At 55.9% G+C, this 14,559-nt stretch overlaps 1 protein-coding gene across 1 annotated transcript; it reads right to left on the bottom strand.

The window, feature by feature from the left end:
• Positions 1-1,461: 1,461 nt before the first annotated feature.
• Positions 1,462-14,455, bottom strand: Sipa1 (signal-induced proliferation-associated 1). Its single transcript, XM_052714739.1, has 16 exons — positions 13,731-14,455; positions 10,466-11,273; positions 9,766-9,893; positions 9,504-9,680; positions 7,193-7,367; positions 6,628-6,731; positions 6,207-6,364; positions 5,489-6,098; positions 4,908-5,182; positions 2,964-3,185; positions 2,751-2,862; positions 2,561-2,669; positions 2,377-2,478; positions 2,234-2,288; positions 1,920-1,998; positions 1,462-1,842 (listed from the first exon to the last, which is right to left on the bottom strand). Exons 2-16 carry the CDS (start codon positions 11,142-11,144, stop codon positions 1,696-1,698), a joined length of 3,132 nt encoding a protein of 1,043 aa, XP_052570699.1. The 5' UTR covers positions 11,145-11,273; positions 13,731-14,455; the 3' UTR covers positions 1,462-1,695.
• Between the last annotated feature and the right edge of the window lie 104 nt (positions 14,456-14,559).

Here is a 14,559-nt window from a genome sequence, read left to right as displayed (position 1 = left end):
GCCTCCAGGACAGCTGCTACAGCCTTCTCTTCACTAGCCTCCCTGCAGCCAAATAGCTCACACCCAGACCTTCCTTACTACTCTCCCTTTAAACATCAACCACAAGGTCACATCCCAGAGCTCTGCAGACACAACCCCAGAGTGGCCAGGGCTTTTCCCTTCTTCCACACTGCCCCACGAGGCTGCTCACTACAGTCCCTGGGACAGTTAGGCTTCGTTGTCAATTTGACAGGATTTCAGACCATCTAGAAGACATGTCTGTCATGTTTGAGCCGGAATCCCAGTGAGTTTAACCAATGGGAGATTATGAGTGGTACCATTCCAAGGAGTGGAGTCCCAGGGAATAAGAAGGCAAGGAGGAAGTAGCTCAGCTAGCTGGCTTTCCTTTCTCTCTGCTTCCTAACTAGATACAATGTATGTATCTACTCCCATTCACGACTTCTCCACCACCATGGACTGAATCCCCTCACACTAGAGCCTAAACAAACCCTCTTCCTTAAGTGGTTTTTGTCCCATATTTTAATCACAGTAATGAGAAAATTGGTCACCAACCAGGAAAGGTTAGACTACATGCAGGAACTGCTGATTCCAGATCCCTAGTGCACCTTCTCATGACCCTTTCTGACCTAGATCCAGTCTCTTTGACCCTGGGTTCCTTCATGTCCCCTAATTTCAGCCCAGTGGGCCCTAGTCTGGTCCTACTGGAATACCTGACATCTGGTGAACTCAATTTTCCAAATGCAGTCCTCACACTACCTCCTCCAAGAAGCCTTCCTTCTGCTCCTGTCCTCCACTTTGCTACTTATTCTAGCTTAATCTACCACTGTGAGTAAGTCAATTTAGGGCCTGGGTTTCAACAGAGTACCCCCTGGGTAGGGGCTGATGAGGCAGGTGCCATGTCTGGCCCTCAGCTGAAGCAGGGCGTTAAGACAAAGACCAAGTCTGAACAGATGATGCCGGTAAGGGGAAAGGCCCAGCCTGGCGAGGGTCGGTGGGTGTCATGCCAGGGAGAGAGAAGTGGGTTGAGGGCCACTGTCCTCTGCAATACAGAGAGGAGCTACCACCTCTGGAACTGGGGCCTGCAAGAGGTGATCAGGTGGCAGAGTCAATGATGCTCTTTAGCTCAGCCACTGAAGACATCGGGGCCTGTCTGGGGCGATGGGACTCCACAGGCATGGCCAGACACCATCCCTTCCTTGCCCTACCCTGCAGGCCTGCTCTATTCCCATTCCTGCTCTAAATCAGGCAGATGTGGAATATGGCCACCCACTTCCCAAGAGAACCCAATAAACGAAGAGGAGAAGGGGTGGCCTACCCTCCCCAGCTCCCACCCTCTGCTTGGTACCAGGTCAGAGCAGCCCTCAGTCAATGTTCCTGGGACCTGTCCTTCTTACTGGTCCTGGGAGCTTGACGTGGCCTTGGAGACAACCCCCCTACCCGTGTATCTCAAACAAACACAAATAGGTTTTGTTTTGTTTTTCAACTCTGATGTCTCCTCTTCTTTACAGAATATTTACAAACAGGGACAGGTAGGGGCACTTCAGCCACCGAAATGGCTGGGAGTGGGGGCAGTGCTAAGACGCGCCTGAGCGCAGGGAGGAAGTCCTGAGGAAGTTCACTAGTGTGGCCCAGGTGCCCTGAAGGGCCAGGCAGTTCCAAACAGGTCCGGAATCGGACTAGAGCAGGAGGTGAGCTTCAGGCCAGGTCAGCGGTGGGTGAGCCCAGCTGTCTGGAGGCCAGGAGCAGGCGGGTGGCAGCACTCTCGGACTCCGCCAGCAGCCTCTGGTTGTTGTGCCGAAGGCTCCGAACCTCCTCCTCCAGGGCTGCCCTGTCTGCCTTCTCCTAGGGTGAGGAACAGTAGTCAGAACCCTTTCCTGGGGCAGCCTCATGCTTCAGGTCGACCCCAGGCCCCTCCTCACCCTCTGCAGGTCCTCCTGGAGCTTCTTGAGCATGGATTCCAGGTGTGAGACCTTTTCTGACAGGCTCCTGGGTTCCGGCCTGAGGACATGTGGTCAGAGTTCACCATGTAGCCAGCACCACAGGCTACCTCCCAGACACTCCTGACTGAGAATAAACCCAACTCTGCCTTCTGAGACTTAAGACATTTGTGGAAGCAGAGCCTAGATATCATTCAACTCCAGTGGACAGGCGGGAAGGACACACACACACACACACACACACACACACACACACACACACACACGAGGGGGCTACGTGAGGGTAGAAGCCTTACTCAGAATCACACTTTGGTGCTCCTTTGGGGTCTCCGCTCTCTGGGATGGGCTGTCCTGTGGGAGAGAGAGACTGTGTGGGCAGGTCTGAGAGGGATAAAGAACCCCACTCCAGCCCTTCTCCCTTGTGCCCTAGTGGCCTCACCCTCACGGGACAGTGACTCAAGAATTGTGTTGCAAGTGGAGGCAATCTCTGAGATGGACTGCCACTCATCCTCCAGGGTCTCGCTGCCAGCTTCCGACATAACTGCCAGTTAAAGGAGAAAGGTTTAGAGGGGAGCCTAGAACCGGCTACCTTCTCCTGGCCTGTTCCCTGACTCCAGACTCACTTTTACTGATGGAATTCCGCAGAGACAAGGTTCTGGGCAGGATGGAGGCCCTCAGTTCAGGTGCTGAGTCACTGGGGTCCTCATGGCTACTGGGGCTGCCTGACTGGTCCTGGGGGCAAAAGTGAATGGCAAGGCTGTAACACCCAATGTCACTGCTGCAATTAATCTCCAGAGCCTTGTTTCTGCTTACCTGGGAGGGGGGTGTCTCTCTGCCAGTACCAGGTGCTGATGGGTTGGCGGTGGTGACAAGGAGGAGGTCTGGGGTGGTGTTGGGCAGGACTGGAGCCTCATCTGACAGGGAGCTAAGGAGGGGAGAGGTGGCTCAGAACTGAGAGCCGTTCCTTGAGCTGTGCCTCCAGGCGCTAAAAGGCTGGCCAGAGACGGGGAAGCCCAGAGGGTGTACCTGCGGGGCGACAGGGAGTTGTGGCTGTGTAGGAACTCCGTTCTCTCTTCGGTCAGATCCCCAGGCCCTGGAGGGGGGCCACTGCTGTCTTGCAGGCAGAAATGCAGCAGCTGCTTTGTGGGGGGCAACAGGACCACCTTTATGGCCTCCTCCTGTACTGGCTCTGGGACCCCACGGCGGCTGGGTTCCTTCAGTGACAGCGTGTACAGCTCGGAGAAGCTCCTGGAAGATGAGGGTGGGGGCATCATCAGGGAGCCCCCTCCAGCACCTCCATATCATCAAACCCACCACCCCAGCGACTGCCAGAGGCTTCCAAAAGGAGGAGTGCTCCATGCATCCCTACCAACGTTTGTCTGTGACAGAGCACTTCCCAGATCTAGGCTAACATCACTGCTCTGCTCCATGTACCCTAAACAGTTACCCTATCAATTTTTCTGTCAAATGTACTAACAGTACTGACTTTACTGTAGGCTGTGAGAGTTCAAACAACGTAATGTAAACTGATTAGTATCCACAGTGCACTGTGGTGTGTCCATACATCCTCTTTGGGATATGAACACACACACACACACACACACACACACACACACACACACACACACCTGCCCAAGCCGTCTCCAACAGCAGTGCCTGGAGCCAAATCCAGTCCATGCTTTTCTCTTCTCTTTCCTTTCTTTTTATTAGCACACATACCAGTTTTTGAAACTCTCATCAGTTAAGAATAGTTTTTAGATGTCTTAAAACTTGTATTTATGTGTGTATGTATGTATGTATGTGTGTATGTGTGTGTGTGTGTGTGTGTGTGTGTGTGTGTGTGTGTATGGAGGGGGCAGGCACATGTGAATGCAGGTGCCTATGGAAATCAGAAGAGGGCTTGTGGCGCTGGGAATCCAACTCAGGTCCTCTGCAAGAGCAGCAAGTGCTCTTAATGACTGAGCCATCTCTCCAGCCTTAGTTTTTTTAGATGTTTAAGTAATTGAAAGACATTAATATAATATTTTGTGACATGTAAACATTAGTCTGAAGCTGGGCGGTGGTGGTGCACACCTTTAATCCCAGCACTCGGGAGGCAGAGCCAGGCGGATCTCTGTGAGTTCGAGGCCAGCCTGGTCTACAGAGCAAGATCCAGGACAGGCACCAAAGCTACACAGAGAAACCCTGTCTCAGAAAAGCCAAAAAAAAAAAAAAAAAAGAAAAGAAAAAGAAAAAGAAAAAAGGAAAAGAAAAGAAAGAAAAAAAAATTAGTCTGATTGGGGGGGGGTGTGCCTTTAATCCCAGCACTTGGAGGCAGAGGCAGGCAAATCTCTCTGTAAGTTTGAGGCTAGCCTGGTCTACAAAGTGAGTTCCAGGATAGCCAGGACTGTTACACAGAGAAACCCTGTCTCAAACAAGCCAAAACCAAACCAAAACAACAACAACAAAAACATATTACCATCCGGACTTAATGTATTCCCACTTGGAATTTTTTGACCTTACACTGGGTTTACCAGCAGTAACCTTTATCTTTACAAGATAAAGAGTGTCTATAAGAAATCCTGAAATTTCAGTCTGTATGGTTTTAGTGGATGCTCAGCCACACATTCATTTTCCTACAAAAGAGTCGAGTAACTGTGGCAGAGAGCAAGTAGCTCCAAAATCCTAAAAATATTCACTATTTGGGGCTTTATGGGGAAAGTTTGCCTATACTGGGTTCAGAATAGTAAATGATCAATTAGTGTGTACATGGGGTGAGGGAGCTAATGTCTTCAAATGACAGAAGCTGCTTTTTGACCGTTAGAGCAGGGAAAGCACGGGCTTAATCAGTTTCACTCTAGATGAGTAAAGCACGCTTCAGAGAGACCAAGAGTCGTGGAATCTTGAGCATGCTGGCGATGCCGACACGGGAGGCACAGAACGGACCAGCTGCCGAGTCCTCCCCCCTCCCCACATCCCGGGTTAACTGACCTTCGCGGCCGGCCGCTCTCGTCTGGGGGCAGGACGGTGACGCAGACCTTGGGCGCGGAGCGCAGCATCTGGGCAGCAGCCTCGGGCCCCAGCTTGGGCAGCGTCTGGCCACACACTCGCAGCAGGCGTGCTCCGGGCCGAAGCCCCGTGGTCTCCGCGAACGTGAAGCGCTCCACGTGTGTGATAAAGCCCTCTGCATCCACCTCGAAGCCCAGGCGCCCTTGGCCGTCTCTGGGCAGGGCCAGTTCTCTGGTCTCACAGCCACGGCTCACCAGCTGAGGGAAGGGACCCGGTGAGAGCGCCCCTGGGGGCGTGGCGCCCCAGAGCCAGCCCCTGGCCCCACCCCTGACTCGTTGTACTTAACACAGCACGCCTGTGGAGCCTTTGCGGTCCACCAGACAGCTGAGCATCCCAGGCTCTGCGATTAGAAGTCTCCTGTACAAGCCCCTACCTACCCCTCCCGCCTCGGACTAGCCTAACGGGGTTTCCAGTGCCCCCAACACGCACCAGACCTCGGGAGGCTCATGCCCACTCTTGGAGTTTATACACCCCACGGCCTTAGTTTCCCCTCTAGAGCTCACCTGCAGACGTGCCACAACTTCGCCCACCGCTTGCCCCGGGGCCCCATCGAGCCGCAGCGTGATCGCCTCCCCGCGCCCGTGGTACAGATCAAGCTGGTGCTCCGAGAAGGTCCAGGCCAACACGTCGCGACAGGCACAGTTAAAGACGACACGGCCGTCGCGCGGGGCCACCAGCACCAGCGTCTCTGCCGAGATGCCCAACAAGCAAGGCACCTCGGCGCCCTCCGGACCGCCCGTCTCAGCTCCCGCCGCGACCCGCGCCCCTGGAGCCGCGCGCACGCCCCACATCAGAGCGCCCGCCGCCTGCAGCTCAGCGCCTGGGCCCCGAGGGGTGGCCCGCCGCCTGCCGCCCAGAGAAGGCAGGCCGAACCGCGACGCCGAGTCCAGCGATGTAGTGGTCACTTCATTGGTAGCCAGGTCTTGCAGGTACTGTTGGCGTGTGCGTGTGGCCATGGCGTGGAACTGGCGTGCGTGGCCGGCCGCTTGCTCACCATTGAGTGCCTTGGCCAACAGAAAGGCCCGGAAATCAGCATTGGCTGCGAAGGGGCCTCCGCCATGTGGCAGCGCTGGCCCGAAGGCAGGAGTGTCCTGGGTGCGGCTCACTGCCACCCTGTGTGGAGGATGGCTGTAATAAGGGATGGATCGAGAGGCCGGAGGGGGCAGGGAATGGTCCAAGAATTGGTGCCCATGGGAGACCTGAGACCACCCTAGCACCCACCTGTAGGAAGTGTGTGGGGTGCAGGGAGCATGCGCGCGCACCACTAAGAACACGTGCTGGAAGTGCGAGCGGATAGTTGTGGGACAGAAGGGTTTGCTACCCGGTTCCTGGAACACGATGGTCACAATATCATTGCCGATATGACGCTTCCTCAGGAGCTGAGGTATAAAGATAGGGAATGTGAGATGGGCTCTGTGACCCCCAAATCTCTCCTCATTTAGGCATGGCCAAGCCTGGGCACCAGCAGTTCCTCACCTGCCTCTGGTAAAGGCCTGAGGAAGGTATTTGGGAAGGTGGTACAGCCAGAGGGCAGGGTTGTTGGGGATCGGCAGAGCTCATGCCAAAGTTCTGATATTGCCAATCAAGTAGCACCCTCCATGGCTTCCGAAAAGTTTTTGGCCTGTCCCAACCCCTCTCACACCTGTTGCTGGTTATTAGGCGTGTAAGGCAGCATCGTGGACACGTGGAACATGATCTCATGGTCTTGGTAGGTGGTGTAGAGTGAGTGTGTGCCGGTGGAATCCGCTGTATCCAGACAATTGGGGACACAAAGAGAACATGGGGAGCGTGGGTGACTTTAACGGGGTGAGTCGTCCTTGCCTGAACTTATTTCTCTCTATGCCCCAGCCACTTTTATAGACAACCCTCTCAAGCCACCGGCTTATGCCCAGGCAGTGAAGTCCAAGGGCCTCATCCTTGGTGAATTCCCTCCCCTCCCCCATGGGCTACAACCCCACACCAGGGTGAAGGGGGATCAGGACAGGGATGCTGAAATAGAACAAACCCCAGAAGTGACAAATGGTCTTGGAGGACATCAGCAGGGTTCCCAGCCCCTCACCCCTGCTGCATAGCCAGCCCCTCACCCCTGCTGCATAGCTGGGCTCTGCAGCTCAATTCTTCCCACCCTCAGCCCCAGTTCCCCGCCAACACTAAAGAATGCTGACAGAGTTCTGCCCGGGAATGACCCCCCCCCCCCAGCGCCTCACTTTTGGTATCCAGCTGCGCCCGGTAACTTTCAAAGCCTTTGAGCCGCACCACGTCACCCAGCAAGGTGAGGAACTGCATGAAGGCCGCTCCCGTCTCCTGGTTGTTGTACATCTCTTCTTCAGAGCCCTGGCCGGCCCGGCAGTACAGGATGCCCACCTTGCGTTGGAAGCTCAGCTGAGGGAGTCACGGACAGCAGAAGACAAATGCTTCAGTACTCTGCCAGCCCCACCACTGCCTGAGGGAGAACAGTAACACTGGCCTGGGGGCTGGGCTGCCTTGGTAGGAACTCTGAGCCATTTGCGCGGCTTTGCCTATCAAACCTGCCCCTCTTCTTGTGCTCAGGGGGCAGGGGGTGGAGGATTTACTTTTTCAGTGACAGAAGAGATGCCTCACAGAAAGGACCCTACAGACAATGCCTTCACTCCCAACAAATGTCCACACTCTCCTCCTCAACTCAAGGCTCTAATGTGCTCTCCCTCAACTCCAACATAGCCTTACCTTTGAGGTTTTGAGCCATCTCTGTCCCCTTCCTATGCCCACTTTTTTTCCCTTGTCTTTTTGATAGTTTTGTACATAACCTAGGCTGTACTTGAACTCACTATATAGCTAAGACTGGCCTTGAACTCCTGATCCTCCTGTGTGCCTCCTAAATGCTGGAACCACAGCTGGCTTTTCTACACACTTTCTTCTCCCAGTGTCTTCCTGTCGTACAGCGCTATGACATAGGACCCCATTGATGTAATCTCACCTCCCACTGCCCAGTGCTCACCTCCCTCCTTCAGAGCTGACCTCTGTGGTTGAGGGCCTGCCTAGCATGCCTGAGGTCCAGGCTTCTGTCCCCTAGGGGAGGTGGAGGGAGCAAACAACAGAAGCCACCAGACCCAGAGCCCACAGCACCATTGGCACTGTTGGCCCTGGTGTTGCGGGGACAAGAACCTCTTCTTGCTTGAAGTTCTCCACCTCTGTCCTCTCCACGTTTCCCTCCTCCCTCCATGGCAGTGTCCAGCCCTGACCCTTTCCCCAACTCCAGGTCTGGTTCACCAGCTGCCAGGTGCCCTTCAATATCTTTTTCATCTTGAGACGGAGTCTCTCTACACAGCCCTCAGTGTCCTGGAACTCACAGAGATCCTCCTGCCTCTGCCTCCCGAGTGCTGGGACTAAAGGCGTGCACCACCAGGCCTGGCCCTTTCCAATATCTTGACCTCTCAACTACGACTCCTCTGCTCTCTGCCTTCTATCCCTCCTCAAGAGTCCCTGGGCCCACAAAAAACCACAACTCCCAGGGACTAAGACTCTGGGGATCTCAACTTTCCCCACCTTTCAGTCAGCCACAAAGGGCTGGCCACTCTAGACCGTCAGTCACCTCCTTATCACCATGACCACGTCTAACCTGAACAACTTCAGCTTTGGGCCTGTTTTCCCTCCAGCCTAGGTCTATGTTGCAGCTGGAGAGCCACTGTGCCTCTCAGATCTGTTCTGAATCCCTCTGTGGCTCCCAATATCTATAAGAAGAAAAAAAAAAAAAGCCTCCCCCATGCTGGTTCCACAAGCCCTCCACCCACACGAAACACACGAAACATCACGTGCATGCATCAGACCTCTAAACCAGCATTCTAGATCCTTCTGCCCAGACAACACAGGCTCCCGCTGGCCTGGTTGCTTTCAGCACCGTTTGTGTGCCCTCTAGGAACCCTGCTGCTCCGTCTTTCAGCAGGAGCTCTTGCCCATACTCAGGGACAGCACCTCATCTGGACTTGTTTCAGCATCTGGTCTAGAGCCTGACACAGTGAAGATATGAGATGTGTTTGTTCAATGACCTTAGAAACAACAGGATAGTCAGGGCCTCTGGACAGCTTTCAGCACAGGGTAGAGGACTTCCAACCAGCTTGGGTGTCCTGAAGTGGAACAGGAAGTTCTGGGAAGGTGTGAGCCTCCCATATGGGGAGGAGACCAAGCAGGGCCTGTCAGGGATGATGAGGGAACTGCGGAGCGGCAGGGTCAGTCAGACAGGGTATTCTAGTACTGAGAACCTAGGTCTTCTTTTTAAAAAAAAAAAGTGTGGAGCCTGAGTTAGGAGCCCAGGGCTGCAGCCCCAGATCCTGCATTCCTAACAAGCTATGGCTGCTTTATAAGGCCTCCTTGGTCAAGTGAAGCTCAGATGACCTCTAACCCTTCTCTCTGAAATGCTAGAGGTGGATCACCTCTCCTGAGGTCAGTGCCCAGGTCAGGGTTAGGGAGCTGGGAGCAATCAGGCTGAGTTCAGACTGGTCTCCCTCGGAAGCTGAGCCCTCCTACCTCCTAGGAACTCACCACTTGCTCATCTAGAGTAAGCAGCGTGCGGGGCACCTTGGGAGAAGCTGAACCTAGGCGCAGGCAGGTCGGGCTCAGCCGTGGAGCCACATGTTCCAGAAGCTTCTTCGGGGATAGGCCCCTTGGGGGACCAGGAGGCAATGCGTCCTCCGAGATGGTGCCACGGAGGGTCCGGAGCTGGGGACAGGTTGTAGAGACATTCAGTTTCTGTACAGGCTGCGGAGGAGGGAGCCCACCTTCTGAGCCTGTGACCCCAGCCCACCTGCGTGGTCCGCACGATGACCCGGTAGGTGTGTAGGGTGCCCCCTCCGCTGCCCTCTCTCTCCTCCCGTCGCAGGCTCACTGCCACCGGACCCAGCGCCTCATCCAGCCCAAAGAAGTTCTGGTGTTCTGGGGTGGGGGTGGGCAGGGGGGTGATCCGTCAAGCCCACAGACCGCCCTATCCCTTCTCGACCACGCCCACCACAGAAGTACCACCCTGGGCTCCCTCTCGCCAAGTGCTGAACCTGAGAGAAGCTTACTCCCGTCCCCTTTTGCAGTTCCACCCACAGCACCCTTGTCCCAGCCCCTGGGAACTGTCGCCCAAGTGCTCCCAGGTTTAAATGCTGCCCCTGGCTCCATCAAATCTCAACAACTTCTCGCTTTCAGGGCACTGAAGCTTCTTTTCCCGATAATGGTGAGAACAAGGTTTCGTCAAACAGGTATGGAGATAGGAAATCGTTCACTGGCCTGGAGGGTTACGAGGATGAACTAGATGGAAGGGGGACTCCCTGACTTCAGGTGTGACACCAGAGCTTGGCCTTAAAGCCATCAGAACTCAGTTCAGCTCCTGCTCCTTGGTCCAGCCAGGGACTTTACAGAGAAAGGGCAGCCCATGAGCCTCCTCCTGTGTGCACTGGAGACCCCAGAGACCTCTACCCCCAGACCCTCTCCTGCCTCTCCCAGGCTCGCCTGCTCCTTACCTTTGCCATAGAAGTACTTCCGGTAGTAGCCTGCCCCCAGATCTGCGTGCTCCAGGCTGTACGCCGTGGTTCGGGTCTGTGGCTCCTCCAGGACCGACACAGCCGCATTAGGCAGAGCAGGGGGCACAGGTGGAGACACCGGTCCACCCAGCCCTAGCTCACCCTCACCGCCAAGCTCGCTCACAAAGCCAGGTGCCCCAAGCAGTAGATCGGAGGTGGCAGTCTGGTCCTCAGCTAAGGCCAGGGTCCCAGAGCTGGCCTCTGTATGGCTTCCTGTCCCCCGAGGTCGTGGAGCCCAGTCAAAGAGCAAGCTCTGCACATCATAGTGGGCAAACCACCGGGGTTCCAGCACTGGCGGGAAGGTGGGTTCTGGCTCCTCAGCCGGCAACCCCAAAAGTGCTAGAGGGTCAGTGAAGAGCCGTGTGGGGGTTGCAGCAGGACGGCTGGCATCCTCGTGGCTGTGGGCACGGGCACGGGGGCTGGCTGGGGTAGGGGGCCGGACTTCGCCAGCATCACTACCACTGCGCAGGAGTGGGCCCCGAGCTGGCCTTGGCTCAAAGGTATGTGGTGTCAGTGGAGGTCGGGAGGGTTGGCGCAGTTTCCGGGCAAAGAGGTCATCTGTGGGTGCAGGGGCCATGCCCCGCCGAGGGCTCCCCACTCCGCCGGCCCACATGGGCATGCTCTGTGGGCCTGACTCTCTGAGGGCCGGGTCGCATTGGTGGGCACGGGTCCTTGGTGCCCAGCCAGAAGGCTGAGGTTTCAGTGAGTGGTTCCTGCCCTGAAGGATGAGGGAGCTGCTCCGATGGGCCTGGGGAGAAAACAGGAACTCAGGCCCCCAGCCCAGTCTTCCACAACCCCAGTTGGCTTCCGGCCCCCTCCGGTACCATCAAAGCTGCTTCCGCTTTCCTGGCCACTTCCTTGTCTGCCTGGGGCTGAGGTTTCCAGCCCCCTCCCAGGCTTAGCGCTGGACAAGGCTAGGGGCTGAGCTTTGCCTCTGAGGGTCCCAATGCCTGGGCAGCAGGGGGGGCACCAGGGCCTCCCAGTTCCCACCTGTACACCTTGGGCCTAGTTCCACAGTCAAAGCCACCAAATTCTGGACAGACAATTTCCACTGGGACGGAAGTCAATGTGGCCACTGGTGTCTGGGTCTTGCCCGCTTGACAAAGGGAGGACGTCCTGTCCCCAGAGACCTTCCTCCCTGGGACCTCCCACTTCCTCCAGGGTCCCCGAGGAGCTGAGCACCCAAGACCTGGTCTCAATGCCCTGGTTCCCGTAGCCTCAATACCTCAAGGACACAGGGGCTCCTGGGGCAGCTGCATGACAGCAGGGGAAGACAGGAAGTGGGCCCAACTCAGCCCAGCCCTCCGCTTGGCCCCTATATCCTGAGGAAGGTGCTCCGGTCACAACAGCTCAGTCACGGGACCCAAGACACCCAGGTCTAAAGACAGGACTAGCACTAACCTCTCGTGGGTTACTATGCCCATGCCTGGGAGCCAGAGAAGGCCTAACGCTGGCAGAACCCCAGGGACGTCTGTCTACCTGGCCTCACGTGGACAGGGAGGTCTGAACCCAGTGGGACAGAAGGTTCAAAATGCGGCCTGGTTACGATGAGCTTGCCTGAATTAGTTCCTCGTTCAAAGTAGAATTTGAACCTGGTCTGAGAATCTCTAGCCCAGTCTTCATGGTGTGCTGACCCCAACCATAACATCATTTTCATTGCTACTTCATAACTGTAATTTTGCTACTGTTGTGAATCGTAAATATCTGATATGCGGCCCCTGTGAAAGGATCATTTGACCCGGGAGGGGGTCACGGCCCTCAGGTTGAGAACTACTGCTCTAGGGGTTGGCAGCGCTGTACCTGCCCACTCTCCTTGTATGTGTAGGCGGGAGGCGGGTTTGTGAGAGAAGGGGAGGTCTCAGGCTCAAGGTCCCACAGGATGTAAGGCTGAGACACCCAAGGCCCCAGGGACCTGCTAAGTGCGGAAATGTGGTTGAAGCCAGACGAGGCAGGTGCAAAGGTGTGAGAACACGGAGGTCCACCTCTGGGTGAACTAGGTGTGGAGTCAACAGCCAGGGCAGGGGCATGAGAACTCTCAGTGCGGGTGCAGGCATCTGTTGGTGAGGTTTTGTACATCATCCAGTGCCATCAAGTGGGGCTAGGCCAGAAGGGGATGGGGAGCCACTCCATGGTACCACTCAGCTGGGTCTCCAGAACCAAACATGAGAAGACCTCTTCCTCAGGCTCTTCCTGACTTGGTTTCTCCTAAGACGAGCCCTGATGCTGAACTTCTTGTTTTCTTCAAAGACTGCTAGGAAGCCTGACGGTGGTAGCGCACGCCTTTAATCCCAGCACTTGGGAGGCAGAGGCGGAACTCTGTGAGTTCGAGGCCAGCCTGGTCTACAAAGCGAGTTCCAGGACAGGCTCCAAAGCTACACAGAGAAACCCAGTCTCAAAAAACAAAACAAAAAAGATTGCTAGGAAACTTAAAGAGCAGCCAGGTGTTTGCACGTGGACTATACAGGTCCCAGTTCCATGGACAAGCTACGGGCACATGCAGGCTTGGACTCAGGCTACAATGTAGCGAGTAGAGGGAGAGCAAACACCAGGGAGGGTCTGTGAAGGCCCTTCTCCACATGCGCTGAGCTCTGTGAATGTGTGCAGCCCAGCCCATGAGCTGCCTCTTGTTCTGGCCCTGCCTTAAGGGGTGTACTTGGGCTCTGCCCCCCATCCCACATCTTCACACAAGGTCCATTGAGGCCAGGACATTCCTCGGAGCCTGTGTCACTGAGGGGGAAAGGGGGCGCCCCGCCCCCACAGATCCGGAAGGCCTGGCTGCCCCAGGAGGAGGCGCTGGATGTTTCCCAGCACATCTGGAGGTCATGACCCCATTTCTGTTGCAGATGTTTCCTCCTAGGCCAGACCTAGTATTGCAAAGGCTGGGAAAGAGGTCATACTGGGAGAAGGGGTGCCCCAGAAGATGGGGAACCCCAAACATCTCAGCAGCAGAAGCAGTTGTAGGTGCTGCTCAGAGAAGTTCTGAGCCAATGAATCCACTCATCAGCTCGTGCAGAGGAGGGAGTGGGAGCTGCCAGCAGGAGACAGAACTCTGAGCGTGCTGACTGGGGCAGGAGGTTGGGGGTGCCGGCAGTGAAAGCAGCGACCAGTCCCGTCCCTCCCCACACTACACGGGTCCACGTCCAAGTCACTTTGTTGGGTATCCAGCTCTAACCTGGTGCCTCCCATTCCCTGATCCCGCCAGTACCTCTTGGGTTCCCGCTGGCCGCCGCTGCCTTCCGCACCAGGGTCCCGCTGCCTGCTCTCACCGCTCCCGGCGCCGCCGCTCCGCCTGGGGGCGGGGCCAGGATGGGGGCGGTGTATGGCAGGGGTGGGGGTGGGAGAGGGCGGGACTACCCGGGAGTTGTCTAAGGCGGGAAGCACGGCGGGTGGGGACCTCCGGCAGGGCCTTAGGCAGCCCTGGACAGTCTGAAGCCCAGAGCGCTGTCCCAGGCTCCATCCGCCCTTCTAACTCCCCGGTCGGAGGCCAATCCGTGTCCACACAGAAATGGGAACAAATGAACCGGCTTTCCAGACCAATCGGAGTGCTAGAGGCCACCTAGTGTCCAGCTGTGGCTCAGCAGACAGCAGGTGTTCAGGCCCAGAAACTATTTCACTCTTTAAGGGCCGGGCCTTAGTAAATCTTCTACAAAGGTTGTCATTTGTCTGTAAAACTTATTTACGCCAGGTATAGTGATGGACGCCATTAATCTCAGCACTTTGGAGGCAGAGGCAGGTGGATCGGAGTTCGAGGCCACCCTGATCTACATAAGCAGTACACAGTGAGACCCTGTCTCAAAAACAAAATAACCCTTTCTATGCAGGTGTGATCCTCTTTAAGCATGGACGAGCTGAGGTTCAGGGTAAGGTGTTGGTTAGGATCAAGGTTGATGACTATGTGAGCCACTAGGGCTGGGAGCCTGTCCACTCTAGCTGATCCATACTTGGGGGTAAGCCCACACTCTTCACCCTCTCTGTGTTCATTCTCCCTACCTTAGCCACTTCTAGCAACCTCACCTAGTCCCACATTAAAGAAA

This window comes from Peromyscus californicus, unplaced genomic scaffold, assembly GCF_007827085.1.
Source record: "Peromyscus californicus insignis strain IS unplaced genomic scaffold, ASM782708v3 Scaffold_4__1_contigs__length_199733344, whole genome shotgun sequence".
NCBI classification, from domain to species: Eukaryota; Metazoa; Chordata; class Mammalia; order Rodentia; family Cricetidae; genus Peromyscus; species Peromyscus californicus.
Note: the sequence above shows the minus strand (reverse complement) of the source record. Positions and strands in the feature narration are given on the sequence as shown.

What these genes read in the sequence shown, in the direction of transcription:
- Sipa1 (XM_052714739.1), bottom strand. Translation starts at nt 11,144, where the DNA reads ATGCCCATGTGGGCCGGCGGAGTGGGGAGCCCTCGGCGGGGCATGGCC. An exon ending in GAGAGCGGCCGGCCGCGAAG is followed by an intron (nt 3,186 to 4,907) that starts GTCAGTTAACCC and finishes CTCATCTTCCAG; the next exon opens with GAGCTTCTCCGAGCTGTACA. An exon ending in TCCAGGAGGACCTGCAGAGG is followed by an intron (nt 1,843 to 1,919) that starts GTGAGGAGGGGC and finishes TCCTCACCCTAG; the next exon opens with GAGAAGGCAGACAGGGCAGC.